Raw genomic sequence first — 23,161 nt, 5'->3', positions numbered from 1 at the left:
AGAAAGAATTAGTGGGAAAAATGGAATTTGATGTTCAGAAATATTCTAGAAACTTGGCCAGGGTGTGCCAGGCCTGCTCAGACTATCAGAGGGTTCTGGAGCCTCCTGCAGTCACTTGCTTACATGGGTTTCCCTTTCAGGAGCTGGGGTCAGAGAAGATGTGTTTCTCATCTGGAGGGAGATGGAGGAAGCTGGCAGCACACTGGCCCAGATCCGGAGGCTGGTGGCCGAGACTCCCAAGACCAGCGTGGCCACAACAGACCATGGTGGGTGCTGTTGACAGGCACGAGTGTGAAAGAGTCAATACTGAGTTGTAACTGCTACTGATCGGGGATTGGGACTGTTTCCAGGTTCCTTACCAAGGAGAGCTCCTTAGTCCAGCTGGCAGGAGCTCCTGAGGGGACTCTCCAGAGCTCTGTTGTGTGTGTCTGTGTATGCATGCACATATGTGTGTCTGTTGGTTGTCAAAGCAAAACCAGAGACGGACAGCCAAATGGTTAAAAAAAACAAGGTTCTATTCAGGGACTATTGCAAGAAGGGAAAAAAGACCTCAGTATGGAAGTGGAATCAGTTATTAATAAACATGATCAAGTGGGGATTTGCACCCAAGGAGCAGGGTGGAGGGCTGCTGGATGGAAAATTACTGAGAAGAAACATCAGGGATCAAAGGGGGTTTCTGGCTAAACCTATCTGACAGGATTCTTGCTGAAAGTAGGTTGAGGTGATCAGACATCACCTGGGCGACAATTGGGTATGAGAAATTTTTCTCAGATATGGAGAGTGAGGGATTCTGGATAAACTATCTTAGCAGGATTTTTGCTAAAATTGGATGATACAAAGACAAACATAGAAGACCATGGGTCAAGAGCCAGCTGAAAAGAAGATTCAGAGGAGCCTGAGTTTGGAGTGAGAAATGTGGTTGTAAATACCAGTTCCATCATTAGATTAACCTGACTGCCTCTTTGAATCTTTGGTTATTCATCTGTTAAATAATTATAATACTGGTCTTGAGAAATTCTTGTAAAAATTAAATAATGCATGCTTTGCACCAAGGAGGTTCTTGGTAACTGTTAGCTCTATCTTTTCTCTTTCACATTTAGGGCAATAAGTATACTGATTCTCATCCCTGAATTCTTGAGTTAGTAAAGGATTTTCCTCTGTAGTCAGTAGTTTCATTTAGGGCACAGCTAGTAATGATAGTAGTTAGTACATACCTTAAATGTTAGGCACAGTTCTGAGTTCTTCATAGGTATTATCTCATTTCATCATTGCTACAATCTTATAAGATAGATGCTGCTATTATTTCCATTTAAGGCTAAATAACTTGCTCAAGGCCACACTAGAACTAACGAAGCCAGGATTCAAAACCGAGTTCCTCATTAAGAATACTGATGTCCGGCTCCAAACACAGACATTCTGATTTAATCCATAAAAGATGAAATCTGGACACTGGGAGTTTTTTTCTCTCTCAGTCTGGACACTGGGAGTTTTGAGAGCTCCCCAGGCAATGCTATTGTGCAACAAAATCTGGGAACCTCTGCCATGCTGTATTGCTCCTGGTACCCTGCCTATGTTACAGAGGCATCTGTGAGGGAAGAGAGCAAGGAGGCCAGGCTGGCTGGGGGCACAGATGCAGCTGAAGAGGAGAAATGGGGAAAGGGACATGAGTAGAAGGAGGAAGGGGGTAGAAGGCAGAAGTGAGCTTGCACTGTATGGCTTGATAAAATCCTGGTGAAACTGACTTTTCCCCGTGAGTGAGTGTCCTGACTTGGGTCTGGGGTGGCAGCAGTGACAGTTGCTTTGCAAGGACCAGCTTTCTGGGGTTTCCAAGGAGAGACCCAATCAGGCTAGTCCGGAGGGACTGCTCACTTGTAGGAATACCTCTTCCTCCCCCAAAGGTGATCTTAGAGTCAAATACTCAGAGAGTCCTCTGTCATCCTGAGAGAAGAATGAAAATGAAACAGGGGACCTAGAATAAGGTGTTTATTTTGGGGAGCATTATGGACTGAATTGTGTCTCCCTCAAATTCAGATGTTGAAGTAGTAACCCCAATGTGTCTGTATTTGGAGATAGGGCCTTCAAGGAGGAAATTAAAGGTAAATGAGATCATAAGGGTGAGGCCCTAATCTAAGAGAACTGGTGTCCTAATTAGAAGAGAAAGAGACACAGGAGACCTCTCTCACTTCACACATCACATAAAGTCAAAGCTACATGAGGACTCAGCCAGAAGGTTGCCATCCACAAGCCTGGAGTAGATGCTTCACCAGAAACCAGACCTGTAGGCACCTTGATCTTGGACTTCCAGCCTCCAGAAGTGTGAGAAGATAAATTTCTGTTTAAGTCACCTAGTCTGAAGCATTTTATGGCATCTTGAGCAAACTAATACAGCGAATAGTTAAGCTTGGGGTACTCTTGAGGGTAGCAACGTTTTTAGATATTGTTTCTAAAGGAAACAGAAGGGTTGTTGGCCTCTGTAATCTTTAGAGGGATAGATTGTCACCCCTTTGTTTCAATCTAATACACATAAACACATACCCAGAATTAAAAACCAAAATGACATCAAGCATAAATTTTCAAGATGCTTTTTGTGTACCAAAAAGGAAAATTTGGATACCTAAATTTCCACTGTTGGATACCCATGGAAGCTTTTGTAACCTTGCTTTGGCCGCAGAGACTGACTTGCTGCTGTTGCCATCCACAGCCCAGTGTTACTGAGGCCAATGCTGTGTCACCCAAGACCTTGTGTCTGCTTCGTGTGAAGGTAGTGGCCTCTCCCATGTTTAGCTGCCAGGACCTGTGGGTCAGAGGAGATCGTGTAGTCATCTGGAGAGGGGAAGGGTCAGAATGGAGGAGGTCAGGTAGACTGTCATTATAAGTGGAACCTTCATGTGTATTAGACAAAGACTCCCTTCCTGAACATGGCAGCCCCTCACCTGCCCCCCAGGCTAGGTGTACTGGTTCAGGGACCAGCTGGCACCTATAACCATAGGCTCAGAAGGGCAGTTTCTGGCGGGGATGACTCATCAGCCTGATGCCTGGAGTGAGAAGATGGTGAGGCCACACACACTCTGGCTGTTGGTAATTTTGACCTCTTTTTAATTACCAAGAGTGGTACATGAGAATTCCCTAAGGGAAACAGAAACTGACCAAAACACACAAAGCATTGGTTTTTAAAGACACCGGATACCAAGTATCAAAGGCCAGAGATCCCTGAGAGATACAGGAAAATCCAGGGTAAACTCTGATTGTCTCAGCCTAATGCTTTGCCATGGTGTAAGAAGGAGCACAGAAAACTTCCAAGGTTGGGAGACAGAGCTAAGAATCCAGGGAGATCAAGATATCTAGATTTCACAAGACAAAGTAACACAGAGAGAACTCTGGAAATCTGCCAAGAGTCCTTCTTGTGATTTCTGCTTCTCCTGATCATTCTGTGAGGAAATTACCCAAGGCTGGGAAAGATCCACTGGAAAGAGTTAGAAAGGAAGGGTTTAGAGCTCATGTAGGGTGAAGAAGAATGCCTGTTTTCAGCAGCCCATTTGGAAAAATTTATGTCATAGAACACTGGGTGGACTGCTTGGGAAGGTCTTACCTCAGTCATGGGAAATGATTGGCCCTAAACAGCTCTGAGCCCTCCTGAGTAAGCATCAAAGCATGACACGAAAGGAGAGAATTCTTTATGTATAACTTAACTGCATCTCAGAACAAAGCTCAAGAAGATTTATAAGAATATAAAAGCATCCAGTATCCAACTAGGTAAAACTCACAATGACTGGCATCTGATCAAAGATTACTAGGCATGAAAAGAAGGCTGTGCCCCTTGCTAATCAATCAACATTGACACAGATATTAGCATTGACAGAAGACAGTAATTATAACTGTATTCCTATATTCAAAACGTTAAGTAGAGGCAGGTAAGTATTTTTGAAAAAATACATGCTGAACTTTTACAGTTGAAAACTTTTAGGCAAGAAAATATCTTAGGTGAAAACATGCTGAACAAAATCAATGGCAGATTAGACACTGCAGGAAAGAACATGGGTGATCTTGAAGACATAGCAAGAGAAGCTATTCAAAATGAGACACAGAGAAAAATAACAAGAATAAGTAACAAAAACAAAGAATAAACAGAAGAGCATCAGTGAATGTAGATGGAATTCCTGAGGAGAGGGCAGGAGGTGGAACAGAAAAATATTTGGAGAAATAAAGATTGAAAAGTTTCCAAATTTGATGAAAATTATAACTTAGAGATCCAAGGAATTCAAGGAATGTCAAGTACAAGAAAATGAGAGAAACTGTACCAAAGAACATCACAATCAATTTGCTCAAAACCACTGATAAGGAGAAAATCTTGGGACTTCCGTGGTGGTTAAGATTTCATCTCCCAGTGCAGGGAACACAGGTTCCATCCATGGTAAGATCCTACATACCTCTTGACCAAAAATAAAAACATAAAACAGAACATGTATTGCAAAAAAATTCAATAAAGACTTTAAAAATGGTCCACAAAAAAAAAAAAAAAAGAGAGAGAGAGAAGAGAGAGAAATTTAAAAGCAACCAGAGGAAAAAAAGACCTTTTCTGTAGAAAGGAACAGAGATGAGCACAGTAGTAGATTTCTCATTGGAAGTGAAGAGACAGTGGAGTGACATTTTATTTTTTCATTCAGTACCCTAAGCTGTCAATCTAGAATCCTGTGTTTTGTGAAGATTTTTTTTTCAAAAACAAAGGTAAAATAAAGATATTTTTTATCTTTACCTACAGCAGAAAAGAATTAATTATCAGCGCATCTGAACTGTGAGGAAATCGTTCAGGCAGGAAGAGAATGATGATGCTTTAATGTGGGAAGAAATGAATGGAAATATGGTTCTACGCAAAGGAATAAAAAACTGGAAATAACTCTGTGGATAAATACATGATGTTTTGCTATTTAGGTATCTTTAGAAAAGCAATTTCTGTTTAAGCAAAAGGAATAATAGTGTGCTGTGAGGTCTGTGTGTGCATGCTGTGTCACTTCAGTCATGTCCAACTCTAAACCCTATGGACTGTAGCACGCCAGGATCCTCTGTCCTTGGGATTCTCTGGGCAAGAATGCTGGAGCAGGTTGCTGTGCCCTCCTCCAGGGGATCTTTCTGACCCAGGGGTGAACCCGTCTCTTATGCCTCCTGCATTGGCAGGGGGGTTCTTTACCACTAGTGCCACTGGGAAGCCCCTGTGAGCTCTATATGATATATGTAAAAGTCAAGTGTTTGACAGTAGTAGCATAAAAGACAGGAGGGGAATCACAGCATCATTCATAAGTTCCAAAGGTGAACAACTCAAATGTCCACCAACAGATGATGGGATAAACAAAATGTGGTCTGTATGTGCAATGGAATATTATTCAGCTTTAAGAAGGAAACTCTGCCACATGCTATAACATGGATAAACCTTGAAAACATTATGCTAAGTGAAATAAGCAGACACAAAAATGATTACCATGGGCTGGGGGAGTGGGGAATGGAAAGAGTCATTTAATAGGTACAGAGTTCCTTTCTGGGATACTGAAAAAGCTTTGGAGTTGGATAGTGATCCAATACTGTGAATGTACTTAATGCCACTAAATTGTTCACCTAAAAATGGTTAAAATGATATATTTCATATTATGTATATTTTACCACAATTATTTAAAAAAATCCCACTGCATTGCCAAAAAGAAATTCAGAAGGGGAGAAAAGCAAATATGCTATTATAAGCTTCTTTTTAAAAAAAAATTTTTTTTTAATTTGTTTTACTGTGTCAGGTCTTAGCTGTGATGTGAGGGATTTTTCTCTCTAGCTGTGGCTCTTGGGCCTCGTTGCCCCAAGGCACATGGGGTCTTAGTTCCCTGACCAGGGAGCAAATCTGTGTCCTCTGTACTGCAAGGTGGATGCTTAACACTGGACCGCCAGGGAAGTCTCTGGTATACAGTTCTTATAGCATATGGGGGTAGTATAATGTCCATTGAAATTATCCATCCAAATATCCAATGGGCTTCCCTGGTGGCTCAGACGGTAAAACTGAAATGGCTGAAATGCAGGAGACCTGGGTTCTATCCCTGGATTGGGAGGATCCCTTGGAGGAGGGAATGGCTACCCACTCCAGTATTCTTGCCTGAAGAGGACAGAGGAACCTGGCTGGCTACAGTCCATAGGGTCGCAAAGAGTTGGACATGACTGAGTGACTAACACACACACATGTTGAAGATGTGTACTCTAAATAAGGGCTTCCCTGACAGCTCAGTTGGTAAAGAATCCACCTGCAGTGTAGGAGACCCCAGTTTGATTCCTGGGTTGGGAACATCCCCTGGAGTAGGGAAAGGCTACCCACTCCAGTATTCTGGCCTGGAGAATTCCAGGCCTTTTGGTCAGGAGGGTTGCAAAGAGGTGGAGGCGACTTTCACTTTTCACTCTAAATCAAATACCCACTAAATAACAAAACAAGCCAACAAACAAGATAAGTTGGAATTGAAAATACTCAATCCAAAATCTGTCTTGGGACTTCCCTGGTGTGGATGAGAATCTGCCTGCCAATTCAGGGGACACGGGTTTGATCCTTGGTCTGGAAAGATTCCACACTCTGTGGGCAACCAAGTCCTTGCGCCACAACTACTGAGCTCATGTGCCACAACTTTTGAAGCCCACACGTCCTGGAGTCTGTGCTCTGCGACAAGGGAAGCCACCACAATGAGAAGCCTGTGCACCATAGTGAAGAGTAGCCCCTGCTCACCACAACTTGAGAAAGCCTACACACAGCAACAAAGACCCAATGCAACAAAATAAATAAATAAATAAACAAATAGTTAATAATTTTTTTTAAATGCTGTCTGGAAAAGAACAAAGAACAGATGGCGCCAATAGACAACAAATAGCAAAGTGATTGACATAAACCTAAGCATACATATGTCAAAACTTAATATGTATAGTTTATTGTTATCAATGATGAATATACCTTAACATAGCTGTTCATAAATAAAGTAAAAGGAGATGTGGAGGACTTCCCTGGTGGTCCAGTGGTTAACACTTAGAGCTTCCAATTCAGGGGGCATGGGTTCAATCCCACATGCTGTGTGGTGTGGCAAAAAAATTAAAAAAAAATTTTTTAAGAATATGCATCATTCCTGAGGTGCTGAACTATTTCAAGACTTGTTGGCACATCTGAGCATTCTATGTGTGTGTGTGCCAGTTATGGCAATCGAACAATAATATGACTTTTCTCACAAAATGAGCAAGACTTCAGCTCAAAAAATTTCAGGAAGTCCTTATTTGGAATAACCTTCACAGCCATTTTAAGACTCACTAGAGATGATTCGTTTAATCATATTGTGTAGTCATGCCAAGACTGGACTCTTGAATGCTTGGTTCAAAATACCAAACTCAATGTCCAAGGATGAGGAAAAGCTGAAAGGTTCAGTCAGGCTCTGTGGACAGGCTAAGTAGGACAGGAAGGCCAGGTTAAGTTAATCTTGTGACATATATGTGATCTAGTGTATGATTCTCCTGCCCATGGATGAGGGAGAATCTTTAAGAAATTGGTCATGGGGAGTGGTAAAGCAATGTATCCAGGATATGCTGTGAGGTCACATCTCCATCATAAATGAAGGTGTTATACTCAGCTCCATAGGTGAGAATTTATGTAGCATTTTTAATTAAGATAACCACAGGGGAATGGGGAGGACCTCTTAGTAAGTGACTCTAATGAACAGATGACTCCCTCTCCTCTCCCTTCCCTGGGATATGAGGCTCAGGTGTTGGTGGTATAATTAGCACTGAAAGTGAAAAGATTTCCCCCTTTCTCTCCTTTCTTCAGCTTTGGAGTACCTGGGCTCTTTGTTTTTGCCTGCTTGACTGCCCCTTCTTTCTTTGATAAGGTTCAAGTTACTGGGGGGGGTCTTCCTCCCAACCTCCATTTAGAGGGTAATTGGGAGCCTGAATCATGCCCCCAGGCTGGCCGCAGTGCCTGACCCTGGGTGGAACTACCAGTCAGAACTCAGTCTCTGACTCTATAAAATCCCTTAGAATTGGATTGATGTGTTTTTAGGAAGTTCTCTTCTGATCAGCTTGAATTTATCATTGATAAAGGACTCTTTTTAAAAGAAGACAATGCAAAACAGAACAAAGCCTGTGATAGGGTGTATGTTGCTATGGAAATAACTGAATGAAGTTTATTTCCTACTGTACCTACTGATCATAAAGGAGGAAGGAGAATAAAGTAGGAGTAAAGAGGAGACAAAGGCTTAGACTGTAATCAACAATAAATGGAGAAAAACAGTCACTCAAAGGGTTTCTCCAGCCCAGGATTTCTGGAAAAATTCACTTTCATTCATTTCATGGCATATAGATGGAGAATCAATGGAAACAGTCAAAGACTATTTTCTTGGGCTCCAAAATCATCGAGGATGGTGACTACAGCCATGAAATTAAAAGACTCTTGCTCCTTGGAAGAAAAGCTATGACAAGCCTAGACAATGTATTAAAAATTAGAGACATTACTTCTGCTGACAAAGGTCTGTATAGTCAAAGTATGGTTTTTCCAGTAGTCATGTATGGATGTGAGAACTGAACCATAAAGAAGGCTGAGCGACAAAGAATTGATGCTTTTGAGCTGTGGTGTTGGAGAAGACTCTTCAGAGTCCCTTGGACTGCAAGGAGATCCAACCAGTCCCTCCTAAAGGAAATCAGTCCTGAATATTCATTGAAAGGACTGATGCTGAAGCTGAAACATGAATACTCTGGTCACCTGATGTGAAGAGCCAACTCACTGGAAAAGACCCTGATGCTGGGAAAAATTGAAGGCAGGAGAAGGGGTTGACAGAGGATGAGACGGTTGAATGACATCATCGACTCAATGGACATGAGTTTGAGCAAGCTCCGGGAGATGGTGAAGGACAGGGAAGCCTGGTGTGCTGCCGTCCATGGGTTGCAAAGAGTCGGACATGACTGAGAGACTGAACAGCAACAACAAAAGGATTTCTCCAAGGAACCTGACCCTACTTACCGAAATGGCTCCAGTCTCCTTCGGCTGTTTCCTGTGATGCAGGAGAGCCTCAGGATCTTCCCAAAGCTCTGGGAAAATTCTGATTTCATCCCCTTGTTCAAGGTGAAAAGACACTTTATGAATCATATAGAAACCAACTGCATTGGAGATGGTGCCCAAAGGGGCTTTTGATGCAGATTGGATTAAAGTTCAAAAGCCAAAATCAAGCTTCTTTGAGAAGTTCCAGCCCCAGTAGGTTTCAGAGTTAATTTGTTAAAAGTTGTTCTATTAGAATTTGAGGACAAGTGTAAAATGAATGGACAGATCCTTCATGTATTATTGAAAAATAATTGACTCTCAAGTGTTTTATTTCTTCATGTATTATTCTAATTATGTATCTCCTTAGATATAGTAGTGGGTAACTATGGGTAATATTTTTATTTCCCCAACATTGAATGCTACTTTTTAATTAAAAGTATAATTTAAGTTGAATCTGTCTGGTGGAAGCATAAATGATGGGATGACCAAATCTTAATTTAGAAAGCTCTCTTCCTCTTACCCTAGTGCTTGGCTAATCACCTAGGGAACTTTGAAAATCTCAATGTCCAGATTAATTAAAACAGAATCTAATGCATGATGGGGGTGGGGGGCAGGCATCAGCATATCTTAAGATCTCAGAGGATTCCAGTGTGCAGAGTTGAGAATGACTGATCCAAGTGAGTAAACTGTAGGGTTAGTAGACCTAATATGTGGTAGTGCCTGTTTTAAAAACCACCTCTCTGCCTAGCACCTTCTTCCAATCCTCCCAAGGTTCCACTAGGGGTAAAAGCTCAGGGTCCTCTCTGCCTTCCGTCCAAGGGCATGTAGAGAAATGTTATCAACCCCTCTCTGGAATAAGAAAGCCCTCATTTGTAGCATCCACTGTTTTTTAGATTTTATAAATGCTTCCGGCTTGGTCAGTTTCACCATGTGCCACCACTGAGCATGGTGTCTGTAAGAAAAGGGTACAGTTAACTCTCAAGGGCAGCGTAAGACACCCATGCTGCCTCTATGCCCACCCTCAGACACCCCACTCTCCCTTAGGTGGTAGTAGGGTTTCTGAGCACATGGTAAGTACTTTGCTGTTTGTATGATAAACTGGCTACCCGGGTGTTCTGCTCAGGTAGCATAACATCTCCTCCCATTTACAGAGTACAGGTAAGCTTGGGAAAACACCAAGGGAATGTGCCCAAGGCTAAGGATATTCGGGCAATTGACCTTCTTGCTAGACTTGATCCTCTGAGCCTAAGGTGAGTCACAGACACAGCTTCAGGCACCTGAGCTGACAGGAGGTTCCAGAGCCTGCAGAGTTGAGAGCCAGGCTCTGAATCAGGGATAAAGCCACCATGCTAACAGGGGAGCTCCTGCCCCTCCTCCTCCTCCTTCATTACAACACACTTCACATAACTTTTCATCTTGAATAACTTCAGCCTGCTTAGAAAGGCCAAGCAGATGCTATCTGCAGGTGAGGAATTCTATTGAAACTCAGAGAGTTTTAAGTGGGGTGACTCACCCAAGTGTGAGCAACTTTCCCAAGCTAGTAAGTAACGGAGCCAGGACTTGAACCCAGAGCTTCTGACCCCAAGTCTAATGCTCTGCTGACACCTTGCCTTGTCTGTCAGCCACCTCTGCCCATGCAACTTAGGTAATGGAGGAATTGAAATGAAAAGTAGTAGCAGATTCCTGCCTTCCAGTCTTGTGAGCTAGTTCTCTGCCAGTCCTGCTTTTGGAAAGTGTGCCTTCTGCAACAAATGTGACCTAACAAGGAATATGTTTCAACTTGGGAAAAATACTAAGTTGAGGATGACATATGAAAGCCTTGTGTAATATAAATGGCTGATGGACTGTGATTCCACAACTGCAATTAGGAGCACATGAGTCAAATCCAGAGGACACCTGGGACTCAGAGAAGTGGCTTCAGAAATATGGTTTGAAAGCCCAGAAGCTGTCGTTTTACAATGTCATTGCTGACTGCTCCTTCCGCCACGCTGATGGAGTTGTTGATATAAAAGCCAAACCAGAGAACGAGTCGGTGCAGACCAGTGCGGTAAGTGAAGCGAACCCCTAGGTTGGGGCTGCCCTGAGTGGGGCATTGAGGACCAGGGTTGGACCCAAGGCAGGACCAGGGTTGACTGTCTGTGAAAGATACTCCTGTTCTCTGCCTTATACTTCTCTGAATGATACTCGTGGGAGTGGAGATCAAGTCTGAGAATGGCTTCTAGATATAAGTGAATTAGATAATAATTATATATAAACCAGGAGTTGTAGAAATCTAGGCATTGTGTCAAAAAACAAACCCTTTGTTTCCCCATAATGAATGGAAGAGAGAAACTGCTGGTGAATGTTCCCCAAAGCAGGCATTTCTATGGTCCTCTTGTATTGTCACAGTCTTGAAGATACATTATTCAGTGACTTATTGTTGTTCAGTCGCTAAGTTGTGTCCGACTCTTTGTGACCCCATGGACTGTAGCATGCCAGGCTCCTCTGTCCTCCACTATCTCCTGGAGATTGCTCAAATTCATGTCCGTTGAGTCAGTGATATCCCTGCTTTTTAATACACTGTCTAGGTTTGTCATAGCTTTTCTTCCAAGGAGCAGCGTCTGGCTGTAGTCCCTGTCCGCAGTGATTTTGGACCGCAAGAAAGTAAAATCTGTCACTGCTTCCAATTTTTCCTCTTCTATTTGCCATGGAGTGATGGGACTAGATGCCCATGGATGCCATGATCTTAGTTTTTTTGAATTCTGAGTTTCAAGCCATCTTTTTCACTTTCTTTCACCCTCATCGAGAGGCTCTTTAGTTCCTCTTTGCTTTCTGCTGTTAGAATGATATCATCTGCATATCTGAGGTTGATATTTCTCCTAGCAGTCTTGATTCCAGCTTGTGATTCATTCAGCCCAGCATTTCACATGGTATACTCTGCATGTACGTTAAATAAGCAGGATGACAATATACAGCCTTGACATACTCCTTTTGCAATCTTGAACCAATCAGTTGTTCTATGTGTGGTTCCAGCTGTTGCTTTTTGACCCTCATACAGGTTTCTCAGGAAGCATGCAAGGTGGTATTGTATTCCCATCTCTTTTCCAACATTTGTTGTGACCCACACAGTCAAAGGCTTTAGTGTAGTCAATGAAGCAGAAGTACATGTTTTACTGGAACTCCCTTGCTTTCTCCATGCTCCAGTGAATGTTGGCAAGTGACTGCCAGCCAGCATTTAGTGGATTTTCAATAAATATGAAATTATTTTCGCTAAGGGGTTGTAGCATGGGGAGGGACTATACTGTAAATTTCTGAAAGCTGCAGTTCCATTGTGACAATGGTTCTGAAGGGAAGTAGCTTTTCCAGGTGCCCAGCTCTGACTGGCAGTGGAAGGATAATGGTCTGCAGTAGTGGCGCCTAACCTTTATTTTATTTTTTAAACTTTTTATTTTATATTGGAGTATAACTGATGAACAATGTTGTGGTCATTTCAGGTGAAGAGCTGAGTGACTCAACCATACATATACATGCATCCATTCTTCTCCAGATTCCCCTCCCATCCAGACTGCCATATAGTATTGAGCAGAGCTCCCTGTGGTATACAGGAAGTCCTTGTTGGTTATCCATTTCAAATACAGCAGTGTGTACATGATGATCCCAAATTCCCTAACTATCCCTTCCCTCCATTCTTCCCCTCACCACAACCCTTAAGCATAAGTTCTGTTCTCGAAGTCCCTGAGTCTGTTTCTATTTTGTAAATACATTCATTTGTATCATTTATTTGTAGATTCCACATATTAACTGATGTCATATGATATTTCTCTTTTTCTATGTGATTTTACTCAATATGAAAGTTTCTAGGTTTATCCGTGTTGCTGCGAGTGACATTATTTCATTCTTTTTAATGGCTGAGTAATATTCCATTGTGTATGTGTCAGTGGCTCCTAACCCTTAGCGTGCATGAGTTACTGGGTTTGAGGCCAGGCCCAAGAATCTGCCTTTATAATAATCGCCAGATGATACTGGAGCTACTAGTCTATGGGTCACACTTTGAGAATCTCTAGTGTATAGAACAGGACCACGAAGGCTATCCAATATTTAGAATTATGGAAAGACTAAAAAGGTCTCCATATGAAACAGAAACATCAGGATAAAATGATGATTGTAAGTTTGTAAAACTGATGGAAATCTCTTTTAGAAGATGGTGAAAATCCAGGTGCACATTGAGTAAGTGAAAGTCATGTCTGACTTTGCAACCCCATGAACTGTATAGTCCAAGGAATTCTCTAGGCCAGAATACTGGAGTGGGTAGCCTTTACCTTCTCCAGGGGATCTTCCCAACCCAGGGATCAAACCCAGGTCTCCCGAATTGCAGGCAGATTCTTTATCAGCTGAACCACAAGGGAAGCCCAAGAATACTGAAGTGGGTAGCCTATCCCTTCTCCAGAGGATCTTCCCAACCCAGGAATCCACTGAAATGAGAGCTAAAATGCAAGTCACAGAGCAGCCGTGCCAGTCATGGCAGCCTAGCAGAGACCCCTAGGAAAGGAAATGTCGTGTCCCTGTATGTATCCTCTGAGGCTGTGATTCCGCGTCAGGGTCATCCCTGCAGTGTCTCTCAGTCCTGTCGAGGTGAAACTCCAGTCCCTCTGACACTCCTTCTTAGGCCCCTGGATTCCACATTTCCTCCCAAGGAAGCGCTGTTTTTCTTTGGGGCCACATTAGCCACGTGATGTTGTGTTTTTTCCTTCTTACTGCTATGTGTTTAGAATGAACTACAAGAGGAAAATACTAAAATTGAATTAGAAAAAATACAGAATTGATGCAAGACTTGTTTCCTGGCTTACATGTTGGGATCCAGAATAATTGCTACATTGCAGGGAAATCTCATTTGTGGGTTTCCTCCCCCAGCACAGTTTTCTAATTCTGTAGACGTTATTCAGTAACATTATTAGTTCAGGAAATCATACTTAATCACATTTTCATCTTTAAAATAATTAGGCCCTGAATATTGAAAAATATGAATTTCTGTCAATTTGAACATAGCTTACTGCAAGCTCCCTACAGTGTGGTATACACAGGTCTTCTCTAATCCTGATTTTCTCCTTTTCTTTCTTGACAAATTTAAATGAAATTTTACAAGGATGGTTTGAAGAGTTTGGCTTTATAAATGGGGAATTTTGCCTCAAATTTCTGATGCTAGCAAGTTCTAATATAGTAAAGGTTGAGAATAGCTTTTGCAGTATAGCTGTAAAATACAATGTAGCTGTAAAATGCAGTATAGCTATCCTTTGTCACCAATACTGATGGGAAGGGGACAGTTTTGCTTTTAGTAGTATTTGGGGCTGCATATCCGAAACTGGATTTGTACCTAAAACTGAGAGTGATTATTTAGGGTTACCCTAGACTCCCACTGGGCAGAACCCCATAAACTTTTAACTATAAAAACTGCTTTGTAGGTAGAGCACCAGGAAATCAAGACACTGAGAAATAAATGACTAAAAAGGCCTTGCTATGAAGCATTTCTAAGATGGTTGAGCAGGTGAGGGGAGAAAACAAAAGTACTTTTCTAACAGGGAATTGCAGGCAAAGTCCAACAACTTGATATTTTGGGGGTGCCCATGAAGTCACATTGCATTCATGGCTACTTATGCTGCTTGAGCACAAAGCCAGCCCTGATGTTCAGAAACTCACTCTAGTCTCATCATTTATTCCTCTAAAAAATATTTATTGAGCCTTCACTATGTACCAGGCATTGTGGTAGGGTGGAAAGTATACCCAGTTTGGATGAGAAGACCTGAGTGTAAATGCTACTTCTATGGTTGTTGTTCAGTTGCTATCTATGCTATCTAAACATCTCATTCTCTGCCAGCCTCTTCTTTTGCCTTCAGTCTTTCCCAGCATCAGCATCTTTTCCAATGAGTCTGCTTTTCACATCAGGTAGCCAAAGTACTGGAACTTAAACTTTAGCCTCAGGCCTTCTAGTCATTTCCTTTAGGATTGACTCCTTTGATCTCCTTGCTGTCCAAGGGACTTTCAAGAGTCTTCTCCAGCACCACAATTTGAAGGCATCAATTCTTCGGCAGTCAGTCTTCTTTATGGTCCAACTCTCACATCCATACATGACTGCTGGAAAAACCATAGCTTTGACTATATGGGCCTTTGTTGGCAAAGTGACGTCTCTGCTTTTTAATATGCTGTCTATGTTGGTCATAGATTTTCTTCCAAGGAGCAAGCGTCTTTTAATTTCATGGCTGCAGTCACCATCTGCAGTGATTTTGGAGTTCAAGAAAATAAGGTCTGTCACTGTTTCCCCATCTATTTCCCATGAAGTGATGGGACCAGATGCCATGATCTTAGTTTTTTGAATGTTGAGCTTTTGGCCAACTTTTTTACTCTCCTCTCTCACCTTCATAAGAGGTTCTTTAGTTCCTCTTCTTACTTTCTGCCATAAGAATGGCATCATTTGCATATTTGAGATTGTTAATATTTCTCCTGGCAATCTTGATTCCAACTTGTGGTTCATCTAGTTTAATATTTTGCATGATGTACTCTTCATGGAAGTTAAATAAACAAGATAAAAATATACAGCCTTGTCGTACTCCTTTACTAATTTTGAACCAGTCAGTTGTTCCATGTAAGGATCTAACTGCATTCCGGGTTTGAATGAGAAGACCTGGGTGTAAATGCTGCTTCTACCAGTTACTAAATATGAGATGTGGAACAGATAATTTAACCTGATTGATTCTCTCCACATCTGTAACATGGGTTGATGTAAAGTCTAAATTTGAAAATCGCATGTCTGAGCACTGTGCCTGGCGCTTAGGAGATGCCCACTAGATGTTGCCTTCCGTGTTTTCTTCATCACAAACATTGTGGGTCAGAAAGAAGCATTTATGGAATACCCACCTGCTTTATATACAAGGTAAATATTTGTGCTCTCATATCATAGATGTGAAAATGAAGTCTCAGGGCCTCCAAGAGGTTAGATGACTTTACCTGAGATCTTGTGGCAGGTGGAGGCCAAGTTTGAATTCAGATTTGCTGGGCTGTCAACACTGGGCTTTCCCCATTTGGAAATTCTGGTGCTGGACACCTGTTTTCACATAACTTTTGGTCTCATGTGTTTCCATTTGGAAATGCCTGAAGCACAGTTGAGAACTGCCTCATGATGGGGTTCAGAATATGGAGCACATGGTCAGACTGAGAGACGACGCGTTCCTCTTCCCTTCTTTGCACTGCAGTGGAGACATGGTTCCCCTTCTCGCCTGCCTTGGGAGCATCAGCACTGATCCCATCACGCCCTTCCACCCTACTCCCATCAGTCATCTCTAGACCCCTGGATTCTGCCTGCCTTCCCTGAGCCTTCTCCTTTCCTCCCTGACTCCTAAAGTCCCTCTTGATCATTTCACAGTAGATCATATATCAAATCATTATGTTGTACATTAAAATTATTATAATGTTAAATGTCAATTTTATCTCAATTTAAAATTTTTGTCACTAAGAATTTACTTTAAGACCTTTGGATGCTTCATTTTTTCACTCAGAGGATAAGCCAGGGTCATTGCCAGGCTTTACAGCATCTGCTTCCTGGCCCTCCTCCTCCTCCTGCTCCTCTAGCTTCATCTTGCTCTTTCCCTCGCTCGCTGTATTTCAGCTACACTGCCCTTCCTCAAAGTCTACAGACTTGCTTGGCAAACGCTTCCCTCAGGGCTTTTGTCCTGGCTGTGTCCTCAGATTGCCCTCAGACCCTCAAATGGGCACATGCTTTGTTCCCCCAGATTTCACTCATATTTCACCTTCTCTTTGAGGCTTTCCCTTCTAGGTTTCAGCTTGCCCCCACCCTTCCCCTGTCCCTTGGTGTTCTCTGCTCTCCTTCCTGGCCTTTTTTGTCTCTATAGCATTTGTCATCCTCTAATCTGCTAGATGATTATTACTTTATTATCTGGCTCTTTTCCTGGTCATGTGAGCTCCACAGAGGTAGGAATTTCGGTCTTCATTTATGGATTGTCCTGGTGCCTAGAAGAGGGCCTGGTGGAGTAGTGCTTAATGCATTTATAAGCTGGATAAATTGGATGAGTGACAGAAACAGATCTTCTGAAAGCTCTCTGTGGGAAACTTTTGTCCTTGGACCCGTTCTGTATGTCCAGGAGTGGGTGCTAGATGTGGAATGGGGTTCTTGGGTACTTTTCTTCATTTGGAGCTGGGAGTAACAATGGAAAGATGCTTGGAGTGTCTCAAGCCCACCTCCTGTGGATCTCCTTGACCCTCCAGTCCAAGAAAGAGTGAACTCTTTCTTCTTTGCCAGAACTTGTTCAGTCATTACTGTCTCAACCCAAGACCAGGTACTGGGTGCCTGATACTCTGCCTTGCTACTTTCTATATGGGTATGAATCACTGTATGTGTTTAGTGTCATCTTGCTGGAAACATTAGATTCCTTGGGGCACAGATGAGATTGCCCACATCTTTCTGTCATTCACGACATCCAGCACAGGGCTCTGTATGGAGCAGGCTGTGGTATATGTTTGCTAGAACCAACTGTTGAATGATTTTACAGTGAGAGTGAGGACTAGCAGCTGTCTAAATAAGGCAGAGGTGGAGATGCCTTCTGGGGACTTTCCATTAGTTGTTTCTTAGTGGCTTCTGTCCTGTCTTTTCCTCAGGAGACCAACAAGAAGACAGTCCATGCGAAATACTGCAGCAGATTCGTCCATGCTCCCTGGAAGGATGGGAGCTTGGTCCATGTCTGCATCACCAAGGAGAAGTACATGTGGTTCAGTGAAAGAGTTCACGCAGTCCTGGCCCAGATCCAGAGGAGGTTGGTGTACTTGCATGAGGGTACAAGTGGTCTAGCCTCCCTTGAAATTAAAATTTGCTTGAGTGCTTGGTAAAGCTCAATCAAGAGAAATGACCAGTAAGCATTGTTAAGTCAGGGCTGCCATCTGACAATTTGCTATTGGCCTGGTTGTTGATAACCAAAGGGAATATCAGGATGCAGATTCTGAGCTGCCTTGATGCCAGTGTAGATGATGAAAAGCAGCAAAAATGTAGTTATCATGTTGCTTATGCATCACTGTAGGAAGCAAAGGAATGCTTCTGCTTTGTCTTGTATTTTTTTGTGGACCTCAGGTGAATACAAGACTGTATAACACCTCTCCTCTGTACTCTTGAATATTATATTTCAAAGCAACTGTTACAATGTTGTGAAACATTTGAATACAATCAAATTATATATATATATATATACATTTTAGGAATCAGCTAAATACTTTCATGTGAGCCCCCCTCTCAGCCCTGCTGGTTCTTAAAATCTGGTAATGCTCCTAAGAGTCTCATGTACTAGTGCTGTGACCTCAACATCAGCTCATGGGGTGACCCACCTTTATGCTTTCACCTCCCCAATGCCAGCGGACAGTTCTAGACTAAGAAGACCATGTCCACTTAGATGCATAGTCCCTAAGGTCAGATGGAGCTGGATTCTAATCCCAGCCTGCCATCTGCTGCGACCCTGGGCAAGTTAGTCAGTGTCTGTGTGTATCAGCTTTCTCATTTATAAAGTGGGAATAATAATGCCATTTACAAATGTGTCCTTTGGATTAGACTAGACACTAAATCTAATAAGTTTAGTCTAGTCCCCAACCTGCAGTAGTCACTTGTTGTCCAAGCTTCTTCACTCTTTCCATGTTTTCTGTTATAAAGTCACAAGCTGCCAACAGCTGTCTACCCCATGTATGCTCTGCATAGCCCCAGTTTCTCAAAACCCAGCTGGTGATGATTACACAGAAAAAGTAATCCTTGCACCTGGAGTCTGCTCTGCTTAAGGTTTGGAGTCAACTCCATGAGGAGAGTGGTTTGGATTTCGGATCTAGGGGAAAGGACGCTGCTTTAACGACTCCCCAACTGGCAGCTCTGGGGTGTTTGTCCTCCCACCAAGTATCCATGGTTGTTGGGAAGCTTTCTCTCCCCTTTTGTTTTTTTGGAAGATTTCATAGAGAATTTGCATCATCTCCCCATTAAATGTTCATGGAATTCACCATTGAAGCCATCTGGGCCTGGAGTTTTTATTTCTGAGAAGATTTTTGATTTTTGATTATTTTACTATTTATTTATCTATTTAGCTGTGGTCTTAATTGTGGCATGCAGGATCTTCAATGTTTGTTTTAGCATACAGGATCTTTTAATTGCAGGATGCAGGATCTTTAGTTTCGGCATGCAAATTCTTTATTTGCAGCATATGGGATCTAGTTTTCTGACCAGGGGTCAAACCTGGGTCTCCTGCATTGGGAGTGCAGAGTCTTAACCACTGAAACATCAGGGAAGTCACCATGGTAAGGATTTTTAAAACTGTGCCTTCGATTTCTTTAAATACACATAAAGCTGACATCGGTCATTTATGTCATCTTTCTTTTCTAATAACTCTGACTAGAAATTATCCATCCTATCAGTCTTTTCAAAGAACTGGCTTTTGGTCTCATTTTTTTTTTCCTCTGTAGGGTTTCCTCCTTTCTATGCCATTGATTTCTACTCTTATCTTTATTGTTCCCTCCTTTCTCTTTACTTTGGGTTTAAGTTTTTATTTTTTTATTTATTTTTTTTAAATTTTTTTTTTATTAGTTGGAGGCCAATTACTTCACAACATTTCAGTGGGTTTTGTCATACATTGACATGAATCAGCCATAGAGTTACACGTATTCCCCATCCCGATCCCCTCCCACCTCCCTCTCCACCCAACTCCTCTGGGTTCTCCCAGTGCACCAGGCCCGAGCACTCGTCTCATGCATCCCATCTGGGCTGGTGATCTGTTTCACCATAGATAATATACATGCTGTTCTTTCGAAACATCCCACCCTCACCTTCTCCCACAGAGTTCAAAAGTCTGTTCTGTATTTCTGTGTTTCTTTTTCTGTTTTGCATATAGGGTTATCGTTACCATCTTTCTAAATTCCATATATATGTGTTAGTATGCTGTAATGTTCTTTATCTTTCTGGCTTACTTCACTCTGTATAATGGGCTCCAGTTTCATCCATCTCATTAGAACTTACTCAAATGAATTCTTTTTAACGGCTGGTTTAAGTTTTTAAAGATAGATGCTTAGATCACTGCTTTTGACTCTTCTTTCTAATATAAACATTTAATTTTATAAATTTTCCTGAGTACTGCTTTAGCTATCTGTCACAGATTTCGATATGTTATATTTCATTTCATTCACCACAAAACATTTTCTAATTCCCCTTAGATTTCTTCTTTGACCGAAGGGCTATTTAGGAATGTGTTGTTCATGTCCCAAGAATTTATGGATTTTTCTGATAGCTTTTATTTCACTGTGGACAGAGAAATACTGTTTTATTTCAGTTCTTATATTGAGATCTGTTTTGTGGCCCAGAATATGAAGAAAAAACTTTCTTTGGGTGGAGTGTACTTTATCTCAGCTCAAGTTTGTTGAGAGTATTATTCAAATCTTCCATATTCTTACTGATTTTCTGCTTAATTGTTCTATAAATGATTGAGAGAAAAGTGCTGGCATCTCCAAGTATAGTTTTGTGTTTGTCCAGTTCTTTCTGTTCTATCAGTTTTTTCTTCATGTATTTTGAAGCTCAATTAGCCAGTACATGAACACTTGTGGTCATTATGTCCTCCTGATGAATCAGCTCCCTTATTATTATGAAATGTCCCTTTTTATCTTTGGTAAAATTCTTTGTTGTGGAATTTGCTTTGTCTAAAATCAGTATAGATACCCTGGCTTTCTTTTGATTATTTTCTGTAGGATTTATCTTTTTTCTACCCTTTTACATTTACCTATATGTATTGAACTAGGCCTTTCATTGGTAGAATATATAGAGATATTATTTTTAATCCAATCTGACCATCTCTGACTTTTCATTAGAGTGTTAAGATCATTTGCATTTAGTGTGATCATCGATTCAATTGAATTTAAACTTAAAATCTTGCTATTTGTTTTCTATTTGTCCCACATGTTCTTTGTTCCCTTTTTAACTTCTGCTTCCTTTTGTTGGAAGATTTTTTATGATTCCATTTTATCTCCACTATTGACTTATTAACTACCTCTTTGTTTTGTTTTGTTGTGATGTGACTACTTTAGCATTTACAGTTTAAGTCTTTAACGTATCACATGTGCATGCATGCTAAGTTGCTTCAGTCATGTCCAACTCTTTGTGATCCTATGGACTATAGCTCCTCTGTCCATGGGATTCTCTAGGCTAGAATACTGGAGTGGGTTGCCATGCCTTCCTCCAGGGGATCTTCCCGACCCAAGGATGGAACCTGTGTCTCCTGCAGCTCCTGCACTGCAGGCAGATTCTTTACCCCTGAGCTACCAGGAAGCCCCAACTTATCACATTCTACCTTAAAATAATAATGTATTGCTTCATGTACATCATGAAAGTCTTCCAACTTCCATTCCCTATCAGTGTTTTCTATTGTGTTCTACACTTAACTTCTACTTATGCTATAAGCCCAAAGTACGTTATAATCTATCATCTTGTAAATCGACTCAAAATGAGAATAAATGTATTTTATACTTATATAAGTATTTGACATGTATGTTGTTCTTTACTCTTTTTGTTTAGATCCAGCACACATCTGTTGGTGTTGAATTACTCAGCTGTTTTATTCTGAGAAACTCCTGATTTCCTGATTTACTTTTATTTTTGGAAGATGTTTTTGCTAAGGATAGAATTTTAATTTTACAGTTTTATCTCTCAGTATCTTAAAATTTTTTCTCCATTCTCTTTTGGCTTGCATAATTTATGATGAGGAATCACCTATTATTCTTATGTTGTCTCTGGCACCTTTAAAGATTTTCTTCTTTATTACTAGATTTCAGCCATTATATTATGATGTGTCTTGGTACCTTTTTTTTTTTTTCTGTCTATTTGGGTTCTTTGAGCTTCTTGAATCTGTAGGTGTATTTTCATAAAATTAGAAATGTCTGGTTGTATTTCTCCAAATATTTTTCTATCCCCTTTCCCTCCACTTTAGTTTCTAATTATACATATGTTAGACTCCTTGATATTGTTCCATGGGTTGCTTGTCCTCTGTTATATTTTTAAACCTTTTTCTCCCTGTATTTTATTTTTAACTGTTTACTCTTGCTATGTCTTTCTTAAAGTTCCCTGATCTTTTCTTCTGCTAGTGTCTACTTTACTATTAGTATAGCATACAGTATATTTTTCCTCAAAGGATTTTTTTAATGTCTTCCATTCTTCTCCTCATTCCATTCCTACTTTATCTTCTTGAACATATGAGTTATGTTTATAATAGCTGTGTAGCATTCTCTTTAGAGAATTCTATCATCCGTGTCATTTTGAGGTCTGTTTCTGTTGATCTGTTTTTCTTTTAATTATGAATCATATTTTCCTGCTTCTCTATGTGCCTGATAATTTTCTACTGAATGCCAGACATTTTGAATGTAACACTATTGGGAACTGGATTTTGTTATATTTTTTAAATGTGTGTTATGTGATGCAGATAAGTTACTTGGAGTGCAGTTAAGTTACTCTGGGACTTGCTTTTAAGTTATGTTAGCATAGTACTAATGAGGAGGCATTTTGGTCCAGGATTCATTTGGTCTTATTACTAAAGCAATACCCTTATGAGGACTTTACTTGATGCCACATACATTATGGAGGCCTTTCCACTCTGACTGCTTGGAAGGTGAGCTATTCCCAGGCCTGTGTAAGCTCTGAGGGATTGGCCCAGCTACTCCTTTTTTGGCGATTTATTCTCTGACTTCAGTAGTTTTTTCACTTGCATGCCCTGATCAGAACTTGGCCAAAATCTCTAGAGAACCCTCCTGCAGACGTCTGGAGCACATTCTGTCCTTTTCTGTCTCTCTTTCCATCACCCCCCAACCCGCTTTCTCTCCTTTGCAGCACTCTCTTCAGTGTTCTGCCCTGTAAAGTCCAGTTGTTGGGGCTTGCTGAACTCTGAACTCAATTTCAAGTATTTTTATGTCTGCCCTGCCCTCTCTTCCAGACTTTGCCTGTACCATGAACTTCCTAAACAATTTACATCTGTGATGGGACCCTGAGTGCGGACCACAGAAGCAGTCCTGCTTACACAACCTCGTGGCACTTGATTATTATTGGGATCTGGGTTTGCTTGATTCTATCCATAAGCTTCATTCAAGCTT

The 23,161-nt window shown here is 41.3% G+C and overlaps 1 protein-coding gene across 2 annotated transcripts in view; it reads left to right on the top strand.

The window, feature by feature from the left end:
* The window catches only part of VWA3B (von Willebrand factor A domain containing 3B), a 180,087-nt gene that overhangs the window by 54,563 nt on the left and 102,363 nt on the right, over positions 1-23,161 (top strand). For both annotated transcript variants that reach the window (XM_065927450.1, XM_065927449.1), the window contains exons 8-10: positions 141-266; positions 10,897-11,075; positions 17,672-17,826. In XM_065927450.1, coding sequence (XP_065783522.1) covers positions 141-266; positions 10,897-11,075; positions 17,672-17,826 — 460 coding nt within the window. The remainder of the gene's footprint in view (positions 1-140; positions 267-10,896; positions 11,076-17,671; positions 17,827-23,161) is intronic.

Source organism: Muntiacus reevesi, chromosome 3 (genome assembly GCF_963930625.1).
Source record: "Muntiacus reevesi chromosome 3, mMunRee1.1, whole genome shotgun sequence".
Taxonomy (NCBI): domain Eukaryota; kingdom Metazoa; phylum Chordata; class Mammalia; order Artiodactyla; family Cervidae; genus Muntiacus; species Muntiacus reevesi.
This window is presented reverse-complemented; position numbering and strand designations above follow the sequence as displayed.